The sequence below is a fragment of the Saccopteryx bilineata genome, chromosome X (assembly GCF_036850765.1).
Source record: "Saccopteryx bilineata isolate mSacBil1 chromosome X, mSacBil1_pri_phased_curated, whole genome shotgun sequence".
Taxonomy (NCBI): Eukaryota; Metazoa; Chordata; class Mammalia; order Chiroptera; family Emballonuridae; genus Saccopteryx; species Saccopteryx bilineata.
Window position 1 is genome coordinate 120930674 of NC_089502.1, and position 23043 is coordinate 120953716.

General features: G+C 43.5%; 1 protein-coding gene across 9 annotated transcripts in view; it reads left to right on the forward strand.

Annotated features, from left to right (window-relative positions):
* DMD (dystrophin) overlaps nt 1–23043 on the forward strand; it is a 2360554-nt gene that overhangs the window by 2332365 nt on the left and 5146 nt on the right. For 5 of the 9 annotated variants that reach the window (XM_066250308.1, XM_066250304.1, XM_066250309.1 and 2 more), the window contains 2 exons: nt 367–490; nt 12795–12887. In XM_066250308.1, coding sequence (XP_066106405.1) covers nt 367–490; nt 12795–12887 — 217 coding nt within the window. Of the gene's footprint in view, nt 1–366; nt 491–12794; nt 12888–22852; nt 22885–23043 lie in introns of all 9 variants that reach the window. The other 4 variants (XM_066250305.1, XM_066250306.1, XM_066250312.1 and 1 more) reach the window with 1 other exon arrangement.

The following is a 23043-nucleotide window of genomic DNA, read 5'->3' on the forward strand; positions in this document are numbered from 1 at the left end:
GTCTTGTTGCACTGTAGCTGTAATTTCTTGAAACATTTAAGGGAGCGCATGCAGTTCAGATACAAAGACAATATTCACGGATCACATCCATAGTGAAGTTTCCCAAATTTAACGAGCTTTCGGAGGTATTTAAGTAGAAAGGGTCATCATTTCTGAGTCCTGAATGTCTATAATGGTTTTGTGTTTATATATTTGAGTGTTTGCTCTGAAAAATCATTGTTTTCTTTTGGATGCAAATTTAATGAGCTTTCAGAGGTGTTTAAGTAGAAAGGGTCATCATTTCTGAGTCCTGAATGTCTATAATGGTTTGTTTATATATTTGAGTGTTTGCTCTGAAAAATAACTGTTTTCTTTTGGATGTTTCAGCCCCAAGCGGAGGCCAAGGTGAACGGTACCACTGTCTCGTCTCCTTCGACCTCTCTTCAGAGGTCAGACAGCAGCCAGCCCATGCTGCTGCGCGTGGTCGGCAGTCAGACTTCGGAATCCGTGGGTAAGTGTCCCTCTGAGCTCCTCCTGGAGTTTGCTGTTTCTGAAGGTCTGGAAAGGGTGACCTGTTTGCTGAGCGGTTCAGATCATCAGCTAAATGACCCAGTGTCATTTCTGCATGAGGCATTGTCATAAGTATTTTAGGGGTGCAAAGATGAGTGGTCCCTAATCCTAAAAGGGCCAACCATTCAGAACAAGGCAGCATGGTATTCGAGTTTCATTCATTTTGGAGAGCAGAGGGGAGTTTGTGATGAATTGGCATTTGTGAAGGGCTCCAAAGGATGGAGTGGAAACCACACATACTTTAAGGAAGAAATAGCGTAACTGAAGATGTAGATAGGAAGACCTTGGGCCAAGGAGCAGGAAAGAGCCCACACAGTCCAATTAGAAAGATAGGGTCCAAGCAGCAGGTGGCGGAATAAGGCTGCAGAGGAAGGTGCGGTCATGTTATAGTGACATGAACGTTGGGCAGAGGCGTTTGACTCATTTTGGCCACTGAAAATCATAACCAGGTAAAAAATACTTTAAAAGATACCATCTGGGTCCTGGCCGGTTGGCTCAGTGGTAGAGCATCGGCCTGGTGTGTGGAAGTCCCGGGTTCGATTCCCGGCCAGGGCACACAGGAGAAGCGCCCATCTGCTTCTCCGCCCCTCCCCCCTCCTTCCTCTCTGTCTCTCTCTTCCCCTCCCACAGCCAAGGCTCCATTGGAGCAAAGATGGCCCGGGCGCTGGGGATGGCTCCTTGGCCTCTGCCCCAGGCGCTAGAGTGGCTCTGGCCGCGGCAGAGCGACGCCCCCTGGTGGGCGTGCCGGGTGGATCCCGGATGGGTGCATGCAGGAGTCTGTCTGTCTCTCCCCGTTTCTAGCTTCAGAAAAATACAAAAAAATAAAAAATAAAAATAAAAAAGATACCATCTGGCAGCTGTATCTGGCCCCAAATAGAATTTCTGTAGGTGAAAAGATCAGTTAGGAGAAGTTACGGGAGTTCTGAGGGCTCACACTTGAGACATGTCGGGGAGCGGATGGGAGGGGATGGCTGCGAGGTTATTATTTGAAAATAGAGTACCAGCCCCAGAGGACTGCCTGGGAAACGTGAGGTGAGGACATGAGGGGAGAGAGTTTGGCTGGAAGAATACAGTGATCCTTTTGACTGCGGACATACTGTGTGTGAGGAACTGGCAGATGTAAGGCATGTCCGGAAAGAAGTTAAAATGCAGGTCCAGAACTGGTGTAAGAGGCTGGAGAGATTTGAGATTGAGCTCCCCAGAACTGATAGCTGAAGGCCATGCTTGGCTACAGCGCCTTGGGGAAGACTCCAGATGGGTGATGGGGTACTGAATAAGTGGGAGCGGGCATGGGTTCAAGGAAGACGTGGGCAGAAGGTCAAGTGATGAAAGGGGCCCCAGGGAAACGGAAATAAATTGCAGCTCATTGGCTCGTTGTAAATGCATCAGCCACTTCTGAGAAAGCATTTTCAGCCGAGAGAAGGAAAATTGGAGGGTTTCTGTCTTTTCAGTGAAATAAAAGACCAGGTAATCTTGAAAATGAGTGAGGCTTGAGGAAACTCGAAACACTTTAGGAATTACTACCAAGTAACAGGGAAGGGAGTGCTGAGGTAAAGGATGGGTTTGTCTGCTTAGGACTCGGTCCTAAGAAAACTGGAGTAGTTTATGGAGCATGAATGGTCAAAGAAGGTCACAACAAAGCATTTCACGGTGGTAATGGATCCATTGTTAAAATGGCTATGTCCAGGGGTTACAGCCGTCTGCTTATTGGGTTTTCTCCTGTGCTAGGCTAGACAATGGGGAGGGTATGAATCCCACAAATACTTGGTCCAGCCTCCTTTAAGGCTCAGCATGAGTTAGCCCCAGGCTCTGCTTCCTTTTCGCTGGGTCCTCAACTGGTTATACAATGTGTCCGTAATGTCATGGTGCTCTTTTGACCGGTCACAGGAAAGCAACAAAAGACGATAGAAAGCCCTGGCCGGTTGGCTCAGTGGTAGAGCATCGGCCTGGCGTGCAGAGGTCCCGGGTTTGATTCCCGGCCAGGGCACACAGGAGAGGCGCCCATCTGTCTCTCCACCCCTCCCCCTCCCCCTCTCCTTCCTCTCTGTCTCTCTCTTCCCCTCCCGCAGTGAGGCTCCATTGGAGCAAAGATGGCCTGGGCGCTGGGGATGGCTCCTTGGCCTCTGCCTCAGGTGCTAGAGTGGCTCTGGTCACGGCAGAGCATCGCCCCCTGGTGGGCAGAGCGTCGCCCCTGGTGGGTGTGCCGGGTGGATCCCAGTCGGCGCATGCGGGAGTCTGACTGTCTCTCCCCGTTTCCAGCTTCAGAAAAATACAAAAAAAAAAAAAAAAAGACGATAGAAATGTGAAATCTGCACCACATAAAAGGAAAACCCTCCCAGTTTCTGTAGGATGACGTGGCAGCATGTGCACATGTGCAGATGATGACTTAACACCGTGTATACAGCGGAGCAGCCCACGGCCATGCCAGTTGAGATGTGGATGGTACAGAGTGTTCTGTGGCTCGCTAAATTCGAATCCGTGACCAAAATGCAACATGACTATCGGTGCATTTATAACGAAGCGCCACCACATAAGAATAACATTACTCGGTGGGGTGGGATAAGCAGTTGAAGGAAACCGGCAGTTTGGTGGAGAAACCCCGTTCTGGTAGGCCATCAGTCAGTGACGAGTCTGTAGAGGCTATACGGGATAGCTACCTAAGGAGCCCTAAAACATCTGTGCGTGAGCCCACATCGAACTGCACTGAATGGGTATGAAACTAGGAGAGTTTTTCTTTTATTTGGTGCAGATTTCACATTTCTTTCATCTTTTATTGCTTTCCTGTGACCGGTCAAAAGTGCACCATGACTTTACAGACACACTGTACTTGATCCTTTTGATACCTTACAAAAAGGAAGAGACCTATGACTCTTAAGTGCTCACACTTAAAGCTCTGTTGCACCGTAGTGTTAAGGAGTCCACTGTGGACTGAAGACCTTCCATGAGGGTAGCATATAGAAAGGCAGCATACCCAACCACACTTGATGGGACAGAAAGGAAGGCTCACGGGTATGAGTGAATTTTATGGTGGGAAATTAGGGACCATGGCCAGGAACATTCAACAGTTGGATATCATGGAAGTAAAATACTACTTGCAAGCAATGCCTACATCTAAGATGTGGCCTCCCAGTGGGGGAGGGGGGCTCCCCGGGCTGGGTAAGGCCAGAGTGGGCGGCTCATCGGCATGGTGGCAAGGCCCTTAGGAATCAAGGACGATTGGGGAAGGTGGATGAGGGCACTTAGGGGATGAGTGTATTTAAGAGAAAGGAAAGGTGGCGGAAGCCAATCTGATGAACTTCAAGAACCTCGAGCAGTGGGCAAAGGTATAGCCTCCAGAGAAGTCCAACCTTGTAGGAAAGCCAGCTTGCATTTCCTTTGTGAAGGCAGAGTGGTTTGCACCATTTCCTTGCCCTTCCCACACTTAGTATAGTAATGCAAGGCAGGGTCTGCACAGATCCTGTCTCCACATGAGATCTGAATGCAGCTAATGGACTGTTGGAACTGGGACAGATCACTTGGCATATGAAAACCATTGTCTGCCTTTGCAAAGTCTGTAAATCCCAAAAGCAGCGGAGTTTTCGTAGCGCTGTTGTTCCCTACTACAGGGTTTCCCCCTTTTTTTTTTGAAGTAAGCAAAGCATGTGAAACAGTCGCATGTGCGCGGTGAGATTCGGGGCCCCGCGTGCTGAGAAGCATTAATTATTCAGGCCTGTCAACACTGGCAAAGAGGCAGCGTGCCCTTGAAAGCACCCAAAGTAAAATTCACATCAGGCTGTGGTCCTGCTGATTTGTGGAGCTGAGGGGATCATGGCAGAACTGCATACAAGGATGAAAGTGCTGACTCGCAGGGGCGGGATACGCTAATAGATAACTTGCCAATATAAAACGGATAGGCTCTGTTGTCAAGTTGGTTCTAAAAGAAAAGGCTGAATCTAAAGATTTTTTTAAACTGTATATACCAACGTCATTTAAGAAGAAAAACCCCAACTGTCTTCTTAAAGGATGCACACAGGTGTTTAAATACAGGCAATGGGCATCCTCCTGCTTTGACGCTCTATACCAGGGGTCGGGAACCTATGGCTCGCGAGGCAGATGCGGCTCTTTTGATGGCTGCATCTGGCTCGCAGACAAATCTTTAATAAAAATAATAATAACATTAAAAATAGAAAACATTGTCATCTATTACAATCCATTCATTTCCTACCGCTCATGTTCATGGTTGCGGGTGGCTGGAGCCAATCACAGCTGTCCTCCGGGACAACACCAAATTTTTATTGAATAATGCGTAATGTACAGGGGTCGTTGTATGGCTCTCACAGAATTACATTTTAAAATATGTGGCGTTCATGGTTCTCTCAGCCAAAAAGGTTCCCAACCCCTGCTCTATACAGTAAGGCTGGGGTTTGCTGAACTATATTCTGGATAGAGAGTTGTACTTCAAAGAATATTTAAAGATTTACAACCCCAGTGACTTTTTAAAGTGATGTGTAGGTGAACTTATACTAGGTGATCTGTCTAATGAGGGGAGTGTTTCCCCATGCCATGAGATTCTTATCACTGGTATGTCTCTTGTAAACCATATATGTGTGGAAACATTTTTTTTTAACTGGGAGAGTATCCTAATGAATGAAGCTTACATTCTATTGGAAAAGACAAAGAAATAGAAAGTTACTTTCTCTTGGCTTTCATGAGCTACACACTCAGGAGCCTGGGACTTCTGACAAGTCCTTCTGTTCCATGACTCTGTTAGCTTCTGATTTAGAACAATTTTAAACTAATGGCAGAATTACAGTTAATTCAACATTTTGCCACATTTGCTTTATTTATAGTCATATCTATTTATCCATATATATTAACATTTATATATGTGTGTATATTCATTTATATTTTATATGCATATTTATGCATGTGTATAGTTTGTTTTTCACTCCACTAACCCATTTAATGGTTATGTTTCATATATAATGATACTTTACCCCTCAATCCTCCAACATGTATCTTCCAAGGTGAAAAATAGTCTACACTAGAATTAGGACACTCAAGGAAATTAACACGGATACAATACTTTAATATTTAATTTAAGTTCAAATAGCCCCAGTTCTGCCAATAATATTCTGTATAGCTTTTTGTGTTGAGGATCCAGTCCGGGTTCATGCTGTGCATTCAGTGACCATGTCTCTTTATGCTCCTTTAATCTAGAACACTTCCCCAGCCTCTCCATAACATTGTGATGTTTTAGTAGCGGTCCAGCCAGTTCTCTAAAATGTTCTTCAATTTGCATCTGCCTGCTTGTTTCCTCATGATTGGACTAAAATTAAATGTTTTATAACCAGTTACCGCTTAGGTGATACCGTGTCTTTCTCAGGGCACCAAACGCTTTCCTAACACTTCCTCTGCCCCCTCACCCTTCCTGGGCACTGCCTCCTCTCTTTGGCTTCTGCCGTGTTCATAACCAGAAGTTCAGATTGCCAGACCTCTCTCCTGAGTGTCTTCTGGATAAAAATATAACCCAATCTGAAATCCTGGTCAGCCTCCAGTACATCTCTTCCAGGTTTCCAAACTACACAAAGGCCCCACTGTCCACACTTTCTTCCTTTACCTTTCTCTTTCTTAGTTTCCTCGAAGTATAATTGCTATACAAAAAAATGCATACATGTAACATAAACATCTGGATGAGCTTAGACATATGTATGCACCCCATAACACGATCACTACAAGCAGGTACCAAACATACCCATCACCTCTAAAACCAACCCTTTCCTTATTCTTTTAGACAAGTCCTACCACCATCAACTGAATGATCAAGGTCAGTCTGTTTCACACCTCTGAAAGGAGCAACACTCTTAAATTCCGCTCCTTCTGCCCAAATTTAGGCTTTATCCTGTGATCAGCTGAACAGACAATCTGAGTCCTCTTCATACTGGTTTCTCGGGTTTTGCTCTTTCCTTTTCCAAGCCACCTTCCAGATGTTCTCAGTTCCTCTCCTAACATTCAAAAGAATGGTATGCATGCTTCTCCTTAAATATGTTTGTGACTCCTCTTTGCCTACGGAATAAAGTTTATACACCTTAGCGCAGTATTCAAAATCCACCTTCCTCTCAAACCCAATTTTCTACTGCCTTCTAACATGACCACATAAAACCCCGAATAGCCAAAGCAATCTTGAGAAAGAAGAACAAAGCTGGAGGCATTTTGCTTCCTGATTTCAAATTATATTACAAATCCAGAGGAGTTAAAACAATATGTGGTAGCAAAAAAAACAGACTCTGGCATCAACAAAACAGAATATATGCCAGAAATAAATCCATGTGTATGTCGTCTGTTTACAAACGAAGGAGCCGACAGTATACAGTGGGAGAAGGGTTGTCAGTCAGTGATGTTGGGGACACTGGGTATCCACATGCCAGAGAGTGAAAGTAGACCACACCACTATCTTATACCTTACAGAAAACTTGAAAAATGAATGAAAAACTTGAACGTAAGACCTAAAACCATAAAACCCCTAGGAGAAAGCATAGGCAGTAAGCTCCTTGATATCAAGTCTTGGCAATGAGATTTTGGAGTCAACAGAAGCAAAAATAAGTGGGACTACATTGAATAGAAAGCTCTGTACAGCAAAGGAGAACATCCACAAAAGGAAAGGCCAACCTACGGAATGGTAGAGAGCTTATGCAAATCATATCTGCTAAGGGGTTAATGTCCAAAATATATAAAGAACTCCTACAACTCAATAGAACAAAAATCTAATTAAAAAATAATCTGAGCCTGACCTGTGGTGGTGCAGTGGATAAAGCGTCAACCTGGAAACACTGAGGTTGCTGGTTCAAAACCCTGGGCTTGCCTGGTCAAGGCACATATGGGAGTTGATGCTTCCTGCTCCTCCCCCTTCTCTCTCTCTCTCTCTCTCTCTCTCTCTCTCCCCCCTCTCTAAAATGAATAAATAAAATCTTAAAAAAATAATAATCTGAATAAACATTTTTCCAAAGAAGCAATACAGATGGCCAGTAGGTAACATGAAAAGGTGCTTAATATCACTAACCATTAGGGAAAAGCAATCACGACCACAAGATAAAAGAATATTAACTGCTAATTTAAATACCTTTTACCACCATTCAACACTGATCAGTTAATTATCAGTATCATCATTGTATACCATAATTAAAGAACTTACACACAGCATTTTTATGTAAAATTGAAACTATCTCCCCTAAATAGAATGTTTAAAACTAACTGAAGCTAATATCAGGTACTGTATATATTTCTTTCCCCTTTGAAAAATGAGAAAGGCAGGAAAGATCCAAGTTAATTACACATCAAGTTGGAAATTGGTTCAAAATATAACGCGATTGAACTAATCCAAAGAAAAAAACGATGATCAGGGCATATTTGCTCATTCACAGCCCCTCTTGTAGAGAAGATTTTCTAGTACATAGTTTCTTTTTGTATAAAGAGAAAGAGGTTGCTTAGGGATACACAGAATGACAGGAATAAGGTTTTGTGCGTCTTCTGCACAGGCTGCGTAGGTTCTGCTAAAGTCGCTTTTTAAGCGAGTGGGGAACTCATGGTTTGAATTGAGGAACAGGAAGTGAGTCAGATGGCATAGCATCCTTTCATGAAAGCCTAAAATCGCGCTCAGTTACAATAGACTTTAAAAATATCTTGCCCATAGCAAACCATTCCATTCCCCCCCCCCAGATTAAATTTGAATTGTTTCCCTTCTTTTTTCTTCATTTTTGTAGTGTCTTCCATATTATGCTCTATCAGGGTGTATTTTAACTTTGATTGCGTCTTTCCTTATTTTGAAACATTCATTTTAAAAAACGTTTCAGTCATTTTGGGGGGACCAGCTTCAGACAAGCCATGACACCAATAGCTAATAAGTCAAAAAGACTTGTATGCGTGTTTGGGGGACACAGCTTGGAGTAGAATCCAATTGGAGAGTGATTGCCATTAACCAGTCCTGGAACTCAAATAATTTAACGACCAGTTCTCTGCCACAATGACCGTTTTAAGTATAAAAACACAATATACTGAAAGGTAGTTTAGTATTTCCTGCATTTAATATTTAATTAAGAATAAAAGAGGTATAAAAAACTAAAACTTCTTTAAGGTATTTCCATATTGCTTTTTTTGTGTGAGAGACAGAGAGAGGGAGAGACAGACAGGAAGGGACTGAGATGAGAAGCATCAATTCTCCGTTGCAGCACCTTAGTTGTTCATTGATTTCTCTCTCATATGTGACTTGACCGGGGGGCTACAGCAGAGTGAGTGACCCCTTGCTCAAGCCAGCAACCTTGGACTCAAGCTGGTGAGCCTTGCTCAAACCAGATGAGCCCGTGCTAAAGTTGGCGACCTCATGGTTTTGAACCTGGGTCCTCTGTGTCCCAGCCCAACACCCTATCCACTGTGCCACCACCTGGTCAGGCATTTCCATATTGCTTTTTGATTGGCGTTCTCACTTACAAGTTTTTTCACCTATGGACAGAATGAACATCACTACGGCATTTAGAATAAATACACTGTTGTGCAGATAAAGTTAAAAAATAATAAGGAATGTAAATTTGTGATTTCCACTTTGGGCGGCTGCCCAGGCACCCACCTTAGAGAGAACCCTGATTACAAGTGCCATTTTAACAACCGGTTCTCGAAACTCAACAAAAAACTAGATATTGGTTCTACCAAACCAGTTTGAACCAGCTGAATCCCAGCACTGCCATTAACTAAGTTTGAAAGGCCTTGCCATTAGCAGTATACTGTTTAAACAGGGGTAGTCAACCTTTTTATACCTACCGCCCACTTTTGTATCTCTGTTAGTAGTAAATTTTTTTTTTTTTTTTCATTTTTCTGAAGCTGGAAACAGGGAAACAGGGAGAGACAGTCAGACAGACTCCCGCATGCGCCCGACCGGGATCCACCCGGCACGCCCACCAGGGGCGGTGCTCTGCCCCCCAGGGGGCGATGCTCTGCCCGTCCTGGGCGTCGCCATGTTGCGACCAGAGCCACTCTAGCACCTGAGGCAGAGGCCACAGAGCCATGCCCAGCGCCCGGGCCATCTTTGCTCCAATGGAGCCTTGGCTACGGGAGGGGAAGAGAGAGACAGAGAGGAAAGCGCGGTGGAGGGGTGGAGAAGCAAATGTGCACTTCTCCTATGTGCCCTGGCCGGGAATCGAACCCGGGTCCTCCGCACGCTAGGCCGACGCTCTACCGCTGAGCCAACCAGCCAGGGCTAGTAGTAAAATTTTCTAACCACCCACCGGTTCCACAGTAATGGTGATTTATAAAGTAGAGAAGTACCTTTACAAAGCATATAATAATTACTTACCAAGTACTTTATGTCGATTTTTGCTAAGTTTGGCAGAATAAATCTTTATAAAACAACTTACTATAGTTAAATCTATCTTTTTATTTATACTTTGGTTGCTCCACTACCGCCCACCATGAAAGCTGGAACGCCCACTAGTGGGCGGTAGGGACCAGGTTGACTACCACTGGTAAGCAGATACTTGCTGTTTCCCAATTGATGTGTTTTTCCCTCAACTGTCCATGGTTCACGACCTCATGTCCTTATGGTTTTTGCTCAATGGTACCTCATCAATGAGGGCTTCTAAGACCCCTTTCTGAAAAGATTCTTCCTCACTGCCCCTCACTAACCCCTTCTTCAGACTATTTGCCGTCACCTGACATACCCATAAAACTTATTTGTGTACTTGTAGTCTGTCTGCCCACGTGCATTCTGTACAAACGGAGCTTTGGGGTTGTTTATTGCTATAACCCCAGCACTCAAAACACTGTCTGGCAGATAGTTGGATTTTAATAAATATTTGAATAAATAAATGAATCTTAATGTTTTCAATTTTTATGACTTTTTTAGACATTTAAAATCTGTTTTTCCTTTTCCAGAATAATGTGGCACAGGAAATATTAGTGATTAAACATTTTCAGTGTGTTGATGGCCCTCTACTTACACATATATGTGATAAATCTGATTTTGAGTCTTAAGGGGATTAATTAAACCCAAAGTTTTTTTTTTTTTTCACCTACTGAGAAAATCTTGAGAAAAGAAGAAAACAAGGTTTTCCTTGATTTGTGCATATACTGCGTAGGATGAATAGGCACATTTATCGCTGTCCTGAGAGTTTTCCATATAAACATGTAAGCCAGTTTTACATTTTGTACTTGGACACCTATATTTGAGACTTCAAGCTGATACTTATCTTTAGAGAGTTTATGCTTTATAATTGGATCCTTAGAATAATTCAGGGAGGGGAATGCCTGTCACTTCATTGAACTGAACCTGAATCTTCACACAGTACGATTGAGTTTCTAGAGCTCTGGTATGATGTAATTAAACTGTCAGAAATCTTAAACATCGTTGCTCGTGAGTGTCTCTGTTGGTTCTGATTTATTCTGTAAGGCATACTATCACTAACGTAGACTTGGTGCCGTTAAAAATGCCTCGTGTTGCACAATGGGGCAAAACTTTTGCCTTGGTTATGGAACAGGGGTGTATTCAGCTCTGCAGTTGTCAGGGTCCTGTTCCTCCCGGGAGTGTTTCATTCACTCCATCTTTACCAGGTAACAGTAGCTCAGACTCCAGAGATAAAAGAAACTCAAGATACTGAATTTCATCTTTTTCATAAATATCGTATAAGCCAGAGGGAGGGATGGACGGATACTGTAACTTCCTTTTCCACCTTGTGACCTGACTTGTTCCACTCTCACTTCCTGTCCTTGCATTTCCAAGAGGTTTCCTACAAAAGCAGAGGTGTTTTTGTCTACACCATGTCCTTAATCCTTTATTCTGATAATGGAATAGTCTCACATCCACCTGGGATATGGTTTTGTCTTAAAAATGAGCATTGCCAAGCATTCTTTAAGCTTGTGCTTAAAAAACAAGGATGAAAACTTAATAATGAATGCAGGATTATAATCAACAGATGAAAATTCAAGTGGCCTAGACCAAAGGACATTTAAGTCCTTAAATCAGATGTGAACTTGAGGTTGTCCTTAAGTATGTTCATTAGTGTTGAGTTGCTGAAGCAAGGTTTTGTTTTTGATGGAAGTGACAATATGATGAACAAATCGAAGTCGAACGAAGTTATTTTCACCATTTTATGAAAAATTAGTTCCAAGGACCTTCAAAGTTCAAACTCATTTTGTTTACACTTAAAGAAATTTCTCCCTGTCCTGGCTCATTAGCTCAGTCAGTTAAGAGTGTCTCCTGAACTGCCAAGGTTGCAGGTTCAATCCCTGGTCAGGGTACATGCAGGAAACCAATGAATGAATGCACAGCTGGGGGGAATAACAAATGAATGCTTCTCTCCTTCACTCTCCCCCATCTTCTCTCTCCCCCTCCTTCTCTCTCCCTCCTCTGCCTCTCTCAAATCAATCAATAAAAGAGAGAATCTACGAAATTTCTCCCTCACTAAAATGCTGTTGGAGGTTTATTTCTTTAACGTATCAGTAGACAATACAGACACAGATCAACAAACCCTATAAGGAGATTCTCATTCACAGAGGAAGACCATCCATCGCTAAAGTTCTTGCCTTCCAAATCATCATTCTCTCCTCAGCTAAAGTCTCAAATTTTTTTAATGTTTCCTTTTATTAGCCTCCCAAAACATTATGATAAAGTAGTCCCCTGTAACAAAAGGAAAGGAACATAACTCCCCACTATACCCCATATCCGCAGTTCTTAGAATATTAATATTTTATCGCCTATATAGGTCACATACAACTATTACTTCTCCCTGGTACATTAGACTTAGAGTTACTTAAGTTTTGTTTGTATTTTTGGTTAAATGTTAAAGGAAACAGTGGGGGAAACACCTTAGTATCTCCACTCCTTTCTTACCTTCATAAATGCAAAATGTCACAGCTTTATTTTCTTCTGTGCTGAAAAGACACTGCGAGTATCCCATGATAATTTTTTATTACCAGGAAAAATGTTATCCATTTGTTAATAGGGCACAAGGAACTTACGTCAACTTTGTCTTAACTTTTAAATACTATAGATACACAGTTTTCTTCTTCAAAGATAATGACAGATAAATTCCTGCAATGGAATTGTTCTTCCCTTTAAGGAGTTGTTTCCTAATTAGTAAGCTTCAAGGGTTACTTTTATTTATATTATTTATGAGCGAGGGGAAAAGAACTTTTAGGTGTAATCGTGGACCTTTTCTCCAGCATCTCGATTTTTTTTTTCCTTAAGCGTAACTGGCCATTATTTCTTTGCTTTTGTTAAGGTGAGGAAGATCTTCTCAGTCCTCCCCAGGACACAAGCACAGGGTTAGAGGAAGTGATGGAGCAACTCAACAACTCCTTCCCTAGTTCAAGAGGTAAGCTGCGCCACCTGGGAGGAACTCAGACTTACCGCAGTTAGGCCGCTTCGTTTTCACACCCAGCTAGCATCTGTCTTTCATGTTTTCAATAAACGCGTGCCGACAGAATGCCCATTTGGGGTCATCGAGAGAGGATTTTATTTTTAAATGTGAATTTCTGGTTTGGATGAATGAATTTTCTGGTCTTGCATTCTGGTTAAATTCAAACACCTGTGTAATCATGACGGTTCTAGAAATGTAGAGTACTAACTCGTATTTCTGAAGTATTTTACTTGCTTTGTACATTAGTCTGAAGAGTTAGTTCTGCGATAGCTTTTACTTAAGAGCAATTATTAAGTGACTTTTACAGACAAGGAAATGAATGCCCTCGTGGTACTTGTGCCAGGGCCCCCCAGTTACCACGCAGGTGGTGGTGGCAACCCTAACTTGCAATTTGATGCCCTTTATATCTAAAAATTGTATCTTTTGCTCAGAGGGGCTCCTGGGAAAGTCATAGCAGGAACCTACATTTACCTGCGACTCTGTGAGCTGGTGTCTACTGTATGCAGTAGCGGGAGAGGCTAATGTCAGTTCAAGGCTCCTCAGTTACACAGAATAAAATGGCAAGGCAGCAATACCGTGGAGTAGTTTAAACTCTCAACAATACTCCTAATCATCTTTATTGTAACCATCATAATATCCCAGTAGTTCCAATAGTGAGAGAAAAGATGTACTATATAAATTGTAGGAGGAAATGGTCTCATTATTGAAAACCGTAGGGAGGTGGAAAGCCACTGGGAAAAGGGATTACTTCTGATGTCATTCTACTACATTAACAAGAGTACATTGTTACCTACAACCTTGAATAAGGCAGGATAGGTTACAGCTGGTGGCAGGATAACACTTTATTCACTACGCATCAGCGCTAACACATTCCAGTTCATCCAGCTTTACTGATGAAAATACACTAAGCTCCCCTTAGATAATATTTCCACAGAGCTTACCAAAACCTTGCTCTTAGTGCTTTGAATTGACCCATCTGGACTTAGTTTAAGACATGCGCCCTGGGTCCTGCCACTCAGCCTGCATCCTACCCTGGCTCTCACGTAGTCCCTTGAAGTGTGCTGTGCACTTCCTCCAGGACGTGTGAGTAATAATAAACTTGCTTATTTTGATTTCCAAAAACAAAATTCTATCTTATCCCATCATTTAAACATAGGCACAGTTAAATTTTCATACACTACATTTTTACTGTTTTTCTTCCATAAATGGAATACAACCTTCACAAAGAAAGGCATTAACGTTATTAACAACTTCTATTGATTTCTCCCCATCGCTTTGACCTTGTGTCCTTTGCCCCTCATACAAACACAGCGTTTTACGCCCCCACATTCTCCCACCAGCCAGCATGAGCTTCAGATGTTTTGCCTCATCCCAAGGGGGCATTGCGCTGCCATTGCTCATTTTTTTGGAGTTTTTATTTAAGTCGACTTCCCTTTGACATAAAACAAAGTCACTGACCCACTTCCCTTCAGTGAATAGAAAGAACGGCAGCAGTCACCAGGTCAGTAAACACAGGAAAGCCTGGAGAAGCCGAAGAGGGAAAACACAAGGGTTTGCGGCCGGAGATTGGCGCCCCTAATGGGCAGCCGGGAGGGCAGGGCTGCAGAGAACCTGGCTCCTGGTCCCTTTCCAGAAGGGCAATGCAGAGGGTGTTCTGAGTCCTCTGTGTTTCCTATCTTTGTGTTCACTGTCGGTTAACAATGGCCATTTCCCAGCTGTTTGATGTATGAGTAAATGTTGTGCGATGCACATTAAAAGCAATAATGCTGTGATAGAGGGTTGCTAAGAAACCGGCAGGGGAAGCTAATTTTAAATGTCTGCACCAGCCATCCTTTCACCACTGAGCATCGCTGATGTGTTGATTCTAACAGATACAAATCTTATCTGTCTTCCACCCACCCACACCCACACCCACCACCCTGCGCCCCGTCCTGACTGTCTTCTCTCCCTGGATGCCATGATTCATAGTGAGACCATATGCCGGTTTGACATAAACCACATGTTTTCACCTTTATCCTGCCAGCTTTTACCAGCACCTACTATGTACCAATGGAGGGCTTAGAGATGCAAAGAAGGAGCACCGAGTTCCTTGCCTTCTAGGTGTTTATGGTTAGTTGTGGATCCAGACTTCCAAAGCTCAGATCACAATGCAGTAACATTATTACTGCAGTGGAGATGTCTGCGACACGATGAATTCGGGGAGCACCCTTTTAGCCAAATAGGAAGTTAGCCTCAGACTGAGCAAGTGTCTTCTTCAGAATCACACAGCTACCTGTAGGGCAGGGACTTCGGGCCCCGTGTCTAGCACACATCCCACAGATGCCAAACTGTCCCTTGAAGGTCCTAGACACTGTCTCATCCCAGCTGCTTTATAATGAAAGCGGGTTACCTGCCCTGTGGGAAATTAGAGGCTACTTGTGGGTACCCTGGGCATTCCTGTCACATCCAGAGAAGAGGCCACAACAGGGCTCATGGTTCTGCTTCCCCACAGCAGCCTGTTTGCACTGGGCCTCTGGTCCATCCTCACTGTCCAGAAGGTGAGATCCTCTCACCCTCCCGCTGTGTCCCCCTGCCAGAGTCCCTGAAGCTAGGTACCATGTGGCTGTGGAAGTAGCCGCCTGCAAGAACTGTGCAGAAGTAGAACTGTGCCTCCTCTGCCATGGTATTTGGCGGTCAGCATCTCTGCTGCTGCTTGCGCAATGTTGATTTACTTACATGGAAACTGGGGAAACTATTCAGGCCGCCTGCAGAGAGTTCACTAAATTAGTGCCTATGGAAGCACTACTGTCCCCTGAGTGCTGATTGGAGTCTTCTAATTTGGGATAAGGAGGCTTTATCTGCTACAAGTTCCTTTAACTAAGCTCCGACTTCCTCAGTAGTACTGTGGTGGCCTGAGAGAATGAAATCATTTTCCTGAGGAAAGCACGATCAAACAAAAACTATATACCATGAGAACAGATAAGGTACTAGATCTGCCTGGTCTTTTTGTGATGCTGTGACCCTGACATTTTTCTTCTCTTGCTACTTCCTGCCATATTAGGATTTATTATATGCCTTTTTGTGATTCCGCACCCAATTTCAATGTGTTGGGCTTTTCCCCATACCAATAGGCAAGTGTTGGACACCTGCCGGGAATCCTACAACTCAATTCTGACACCATCTGCCCAGAGATAGTATCAGATCCCACAGGTTAGGGGTTCTGTCCTACAAAACTGTCCCCCTCCACAGATGCCAAACGCAAGTTCAGATTGTCACCTCTACTTCTGATCCACAGGATATGGATCGCGGGTTCCAGTGACCTCCTCCTTTGGGTTAGATTAACTTTCTACAGCAGTTCACGGAACTCAGTTTACTTATTAGATTTTTATTTTTATTAAAACATAGTTTACTTATTAGATTTCCTCTTTGGTATTAAAGATATAACTCAGGAATAAACACAAGGTGTGGGGGGGTGGCACAGGGCTTCCAGGCCCTCTGGGGGTACCCCTCTCCCCCGGTCTCCGCGTGGTCACCAACGCGAAAGCTTTCCAGACCCCAGCATTGTGCGTTTCTATGGAGGCTTCATTACATAGCTATCACTGGTCACTAGCGGTTGAACTCGGTCTTCAGCCCGCCCCTCGCCTAGCCATGCGGTCTGGGTGTACAGCGAGAGTCCCAGCCCTCTGCTCACAGAGTGGGCTCCCTGGTGACCAGCCTCCATCCCTCGGTGCTCATTAACGGAAAAGGTACCTTGATGCCTGTCATCACAGGAAAGGACAAAGACCATGTATATATTTATTAAAAAGCACTTCACACTTTTCCTCCCCAAATGCAAAGATGAACAGTCTCATTGTGAAAATAAGCTAATTATAAATATACTCCAAAAAGTGGATTTTGGGGGGGCCCTTATTTCTAACTAAAAGCATTTTTCACTTTGAAAGAATGGAGGAAATAAAACTAGAAATAGAAGGTAGGGTTTAATGGGAAGATCTTACCATTAATAAGTATGTTAGGTTGATATGAAGTCAGAAACCCTGAGTATGCTCTCGGGATTATGGACTGTCCCAAATGGAAGGGCCTTCAGAGGTCACTTTAGCATATTTGATTTCCAAAAAACAGTGGCTTTCGACCTTGTCTGACCATTATCCACAGTAAGAGAAACCTTTTACATCTCAAAGTAGGGTGAAGATATAAAACACATCGTTTATGTGTATGTATATACACACACATTCATACCCTCACCATATATATATACAACGCAGTTATATGTACACAGCGACATACACGGGGTCGGGCAGAAGGGGGTTTACAGTTGTGAGTACACAAAACACAGTTTCTTGTCATATTATTCATCATTGTAATTTCCATACGAACAACTCTAAACCTCCACACCCTGAACATAGAAAGCTCAGAAGCAGAAGTTTCCAGAAGCAGTTTTTTCCATACTATATATTTAATTCACACTATTCTTCGTGTTATTTATTGAAAAATAAACTGCTGGTTTCCACCCACTAAATTGATTTTCTGACCCAGTGCTTTAAAACCCCTGCTCTAACCCATCTCAGTTTTCTTTACCCATGTGGGTATAGATTTTTTTTCAAGCTAAATTTTAGAATTTTTACCATGGAAGTTTCTGCCAAGACCTTGCTAATATCTTAGAGGACATTGTACTTTCGTTCTAAATCTGCCATCCATGTTCCCGTGGTTGTGTTAAAAAAATGAAGTTCACGGTTACTACAGCTGTTTAGGACAGCTGTTGGAGTAACTCAGAACAGATGTCTGAGCCAGAGGTCTGACATTTAGTGGAAATGTGCTCTTAAATACCACCTCATGGTTTACTTAACCCTGCTAGATAATTGCCCACAGAGGAAAAGACTTTTTTTAAAAAAATAATATGTTTTCCATAAATATAAAGTATATCTAGATAGGAGAGTTTTGTGTGATTTAAATGTGACCTGTGCCACATTAATTTTATGCCCAACAGCCCACATGAGCCTCTCCCTCTCAAATAAGCCCCTGCTACAGTTTTGACTTAGAGCTCAAGTCTTAAAGGGTCAGCTAACCTTCATCTTTCATTTCCATTCGAAGTACCTGGAAGCCCAAAGAAGTTAAGTGCCTGGTTCACGGCCATTCAGCAAGTTAAATTAGCCTTCTGATCTTATCTCGATGGCCTTACTAAGCTATTATCCAAATTAATAAAGGGGTTACATGCTTCTCCATTTATTGATAAACGGATGGCCAAATTGTCCTGCATAATCGCCAGTATAAACTGCAGGGTGTTCCCGGTGTGAAAGTGTGCACATTTAGTTTTGTGATTATATCTTTCCTGATTAATCTCTAAATAGAGTTAGCTATTCACAGCCACTTGGGGGATTTGAGTGACTCAGTGTATATTAAACACAGAATGTCAGCCAATTTCTACCTAATCTATCTATCTATAATCTGTCCATCTGTCTATAAGTATATGTTCAAGCTGAATTCCACTATAATAGCAACCATTATCTACTCTAAGGCACTTGCTCAATCTCCAGCATTATTCTAGAGCAGGCATCCCCAAACTGCGGCCCCCTGAGGCCATTTATCCGGCCCCCGCCGCACTTCCGGAAGGGGCACCTCTTTCATTGGTGGTCAGTGAGAGGAGCACTGTATGTGGCGGCCCTCCAATGGTCTGAGGGACAGTGAACTGGCCCCTGTGTAAAAAGTTTGGGGACCCTTGTAGCAACACTACATGGGTAGAATGAACAGTCAATGTAATTTAAAAATAAACTCTTTTAGTGATTTATCCGTACATCTCAGGTCACTTAGCAGGCTAGCAAAGGTTCTTTATATGTATGCGCACTCGTGGAACAAGTGCTGCCCTAGTCGGCAGTGTGGCCCGAGGTGCCACTGTACGTAGATGAATAAATGCTAGGATCCATCAGAAGCTCTTCGTGCAGTAAGACAATTTAGAAAGCAGTTAGCAATGCTGTGCAGGTATGTCTGCTGTCTGCGTGATCTCTCACCTGCTGACCCGTGCCACAGTAATTTTAGCGCCAACAGCCCATGCTAGCATCTCCCTCTCATACTGCCAAATGAGCCCACACACATTCTAGTAAACGCCTCTATATTACCAACCCAACAGCTTTGCAAAATCTGCCACCCTTTAAAATTCAGGTCTGATCTGTGGTTCTTTAATGAAAGAGCAACATAAAGAACCAGAGCAGGCCCTGGCTGGGTGGCTCAGTGGATAGAGCATTGCTGAGGTCTCAGGTTTGACCCCTGGTCAGGATACATACACAAAGCAACCAATGATGGGACAACTAAGTGGAACAATGAATTGATGCATCTCTGAGGTCACCAGCTTGAGCGTGGGATCATAAACATGACCCCATAGTCGCTGGCTTGAGCCCAAGGTTGCTGGCTTAAGCAAGGGGTCACTGGCTCAGCTGGAGCCCCTGGTCAAGGCACGTATGAGAAAGCAATCAATGAACAACTGGAGTGACGCACCTACGAGCTGATGCTTGTTATCTCTCCCCCTTCCTGTCTCTCTCACTCTAAATTCAAAACCAAAAAAAAGAACCAGGACAGAAACGTTATGGGCCCTTTTCAAGCACCGTTGTGTTTCCTCTCGGCTTCCATGAAGGATTTGAGCACATTCCTTTACACCAGAGGCCAGGAAACTACAGTCCTTGGGTCAGAGCTGGTCCACAACCTGTTTTTATAAATAAAGTTTTCCTGGGACAGAGCCACACCCATTCATTTACATATCATCTATGGCTATTTCTTACTGCAGCAGCAGAGCACAATAGTTGCTACAGAGACTGTGTGGTTTGTGAAGCCTGAAATATTTCCTCTGGCCGTTACAGAGAAAGCTTGCCAGGCCTGCATCACTCTATTATGTTGTCCGTTCTGACTCATTACACACACTCAGCCACAGGTTTCGGTGCTGATCAACTTTGAGCTGAACAACACTGTGCCTTTGAATTGACTTACGCAGTTATAGCCATGTTCACCAGAGATCCAGCATGGTTCAGCATATTGAAAGTATGGCCATTTGAATCTCTCTTCATTTGTATTGAAACAGAAATCCTAAAAAAGGGACTCATTCTAAACTTTTTAAACTGGTCAGTGAACTGAGATTAAGAAGCTAAAGGCACCCAGGAAATGACTTTGAAATAAAGAATCACAGCCCGTTATCTCACATTCAAACTGCCTAAGGGAACTCAACTTCTCCAGACCTGCCCAAGCCCTTTATTTAGGCTCAGGACTCCCCAACACACTTCCCCTTTCTCCAGATCCACTTCCTGACAGCACCCCTCGTGGCTACATGGACACCTAAGTGCAGGGGTCCCCAAACTTTTTACACAGGGGGCCAGTTCACTGTCCCTCAGACCGTTGGAGGGCCAGACTATAAAAAAAACTATGAACAAATCCCTATGCACACTGCACATATCTTATTTTAAAGTAAAAAAACAAAACGAGAATACAATATTTAAAATAAAGAACAAGTAAATTTAAATCAACAAACTGACCAGTATTTCAATGGGAACTATGCTCCTATCGCTGACCACCAATGAAAGAGGTGCCCCTTCCGGAAGTGCAGCGGGGGCCGGATGCGGCCCATGGGCCGTAGTTTGGGGACCCCTGCCTAAGTGCATGTCTAAGGAAACTCACTTCCGAAGAATGTATTTATGAAGTAAAACTTATCTGCTACTCGTATTTCTTTATTAAGAGAATCTTCTTCAATATTGCATTTTATCAGTATAGAACTATTCCTAATGAAGTAGGAAACACTTTAATTTTTAGACAAAAATAGCACCCTCTTTTTATGCTATGCTAATGAGCACACTGGTCCCCAAGGGACGAGGGAGGATTTTGAAAGAGATTAGGGGTAACACATCTCTGGGAGGTTTATTTACAGAAACTGTGGCTCTGGGAGGTTCATTTGTAGAAACTGGTTTGTGGAGAAGTACCCGAAACAAAACCCAGATTATTTTCTGCATATTCAGCAGTGACTAGTTGATACTGACCTCTGAACATGACTTGGTGTAGAATGAATAAAGATACGCAACATTTATCATTCTAGGAATGGTAATTATACTCCAAAACGAAATCGTATTGCTTTCCATCAACATAAAGTTCTGAAGTTTTAAAAATGGATCAGAGTTACAAGCCAGAACAAGTTACCAGCCCTTGTCATCTGAGCTAGAGGGTAGCAGGGAAGGCCAGCTTGCCGGAAGCAGCCAAGGGTCCACAGCCATGATCTAGCGGCTCCCTTTCTCATTCAGTTCAGCCAGCACTTAGGAAATACCGTGCTGTGGTGCAGTACAGGGCACTGCAAATAGAATGGTGGGGGAGACACGTGGGCCCTGCCCTCGAGGAGATCGCAATATTATAGGGGAAGGCAATTAACTCTACTACTTAGTGTAACTATGAAGTATAAAGATTTTTTGTAAAACTTGGCTAAAGGAGTCAAAAGGAATGGGTGAGTAGTTCATGCTGGCATTCATTGGAGTCATCAAGGATGAAGTAATGCTCCCTCTCTTCCCTTTCTCCTGTGTCTGGTGTGGGCCTGCTGCTGGGAACCCCGCCCCCATCGGAAGAGCCGGCACCCACTTTCCTCTCTTGCCTCCGATTTGAGTCGAGTCATGAATCCCTTGACCATGATGACATGGTCATGCATGCAGTTTTTATCCTCCTAAGAGATCTCTGACTCACCTAGGCAAATTCAGAAGGCAAAGAGGGAGGGGTTGGGGGAGGGAGAGGAAAAGTCATACTTAGAAAATCTTGAATTGTACACTAGAAGTTTTGAGCCTTAAACTTGAGTTTTGAAAGATTTGTTTTCTAACAGTAGCTCCATACTTCCTCATTCCAGACAAGTAGTCTTCACATTGTTTCAAGAAGTTTTAGTCTTCTGGCAGCCCCTGAGCATGGTGGGCGGGGCACGGAGCTGACCTACAGGATCCTCCTGAGCTTGGGGGGCGGGGCGGGGAGGTGACAGATGATGGACAGGCTCTCTCACAGTTCTGCTGTTTCTGCCCAACTACTGGGATTGCGTCGATGGTGCTCAAGTCCAAATTTGAAAACTAGTATTTTATTTTTAAGACCCAGGAGCTATAAGGAAATTACACGCCCAAGGCATGCTAGGTAGGGTCAGAGGGCCCCGATTGTCCAATTATATTACCATAAAAAAACTTTCTCATCCAAACTTGCTTTTCAAATATAAATAAATGCATACAGACGTGGAATTCTGTAAAGCAAACAAGGCCAGCAGGTCTTTAGCCTTGGCCTCTCAAGGCACCTGGTGAATTACGAGAAAGTTGAAGGCTTATTTCTGCGACTTGCCCGTTAGTGGGGTTGACCTCCTTCTCCATCTTTTTTTCTTTCTATTTTCCTCAAACGCCCCCAGTCTCATCATGGGCATGCTCAGCTTCTACCAGATAGAACAAATTCTCCCGAGAGGCTGGAGTCCAGCCTCTAGGTGACGTTCCGCCTTCCACTTGGGGTGCGGGGTTCTGACACACAAAGGCAACTGCTGGTTATGGTTCGAGGTGTTGACTGTCAAGTCCAGAGTAAAGAGATTCTGAGACTTGGTGTTGAGTTTGAGGTTCTGTAGTTACTCTTACAAACAGTGCTCGATTTGTCAGATTTCTATGCGTGCTAGCTTCCGTCCAGTTTACCACGTGAACTCCATGGATATCAGTGAGGTCTCCTGGATCATGTTATCTGCTTACATGGATTTAAGTGCATGTGATGGTTATTTGACTGGATGTGTCTTGCAGGGTTTTGTTTTGTTTTGTTTTGTTTTGTTTTGTTTTGTTTTCAGAAGGGAATAAATGAATTGTCATCTCAACATTAGTTTGGGAAAAGTAGCAAATTGGTATGAAACTGTATATATATATATATGCATGATTTTTTTTCCTTTCTGATATCTCTGCCTCTTCCTCTTTCTGTTATTAAAGGAAGAAATACCCCTGCGAAGCCAATGAGAGAGGTTAGTGAGATTCAGGCTCACAGCCATGGCTTCTGTCTGTCTCATCCCGCTTTCTGTGTTTGGCGTTTGTGTAAGAATTGTGTGCGTGCACGCGCATGTATGTATTACACGTGTCATCATGTAAGGATGCTAGTCACTCTCCACTTGCCGCTCATGAGG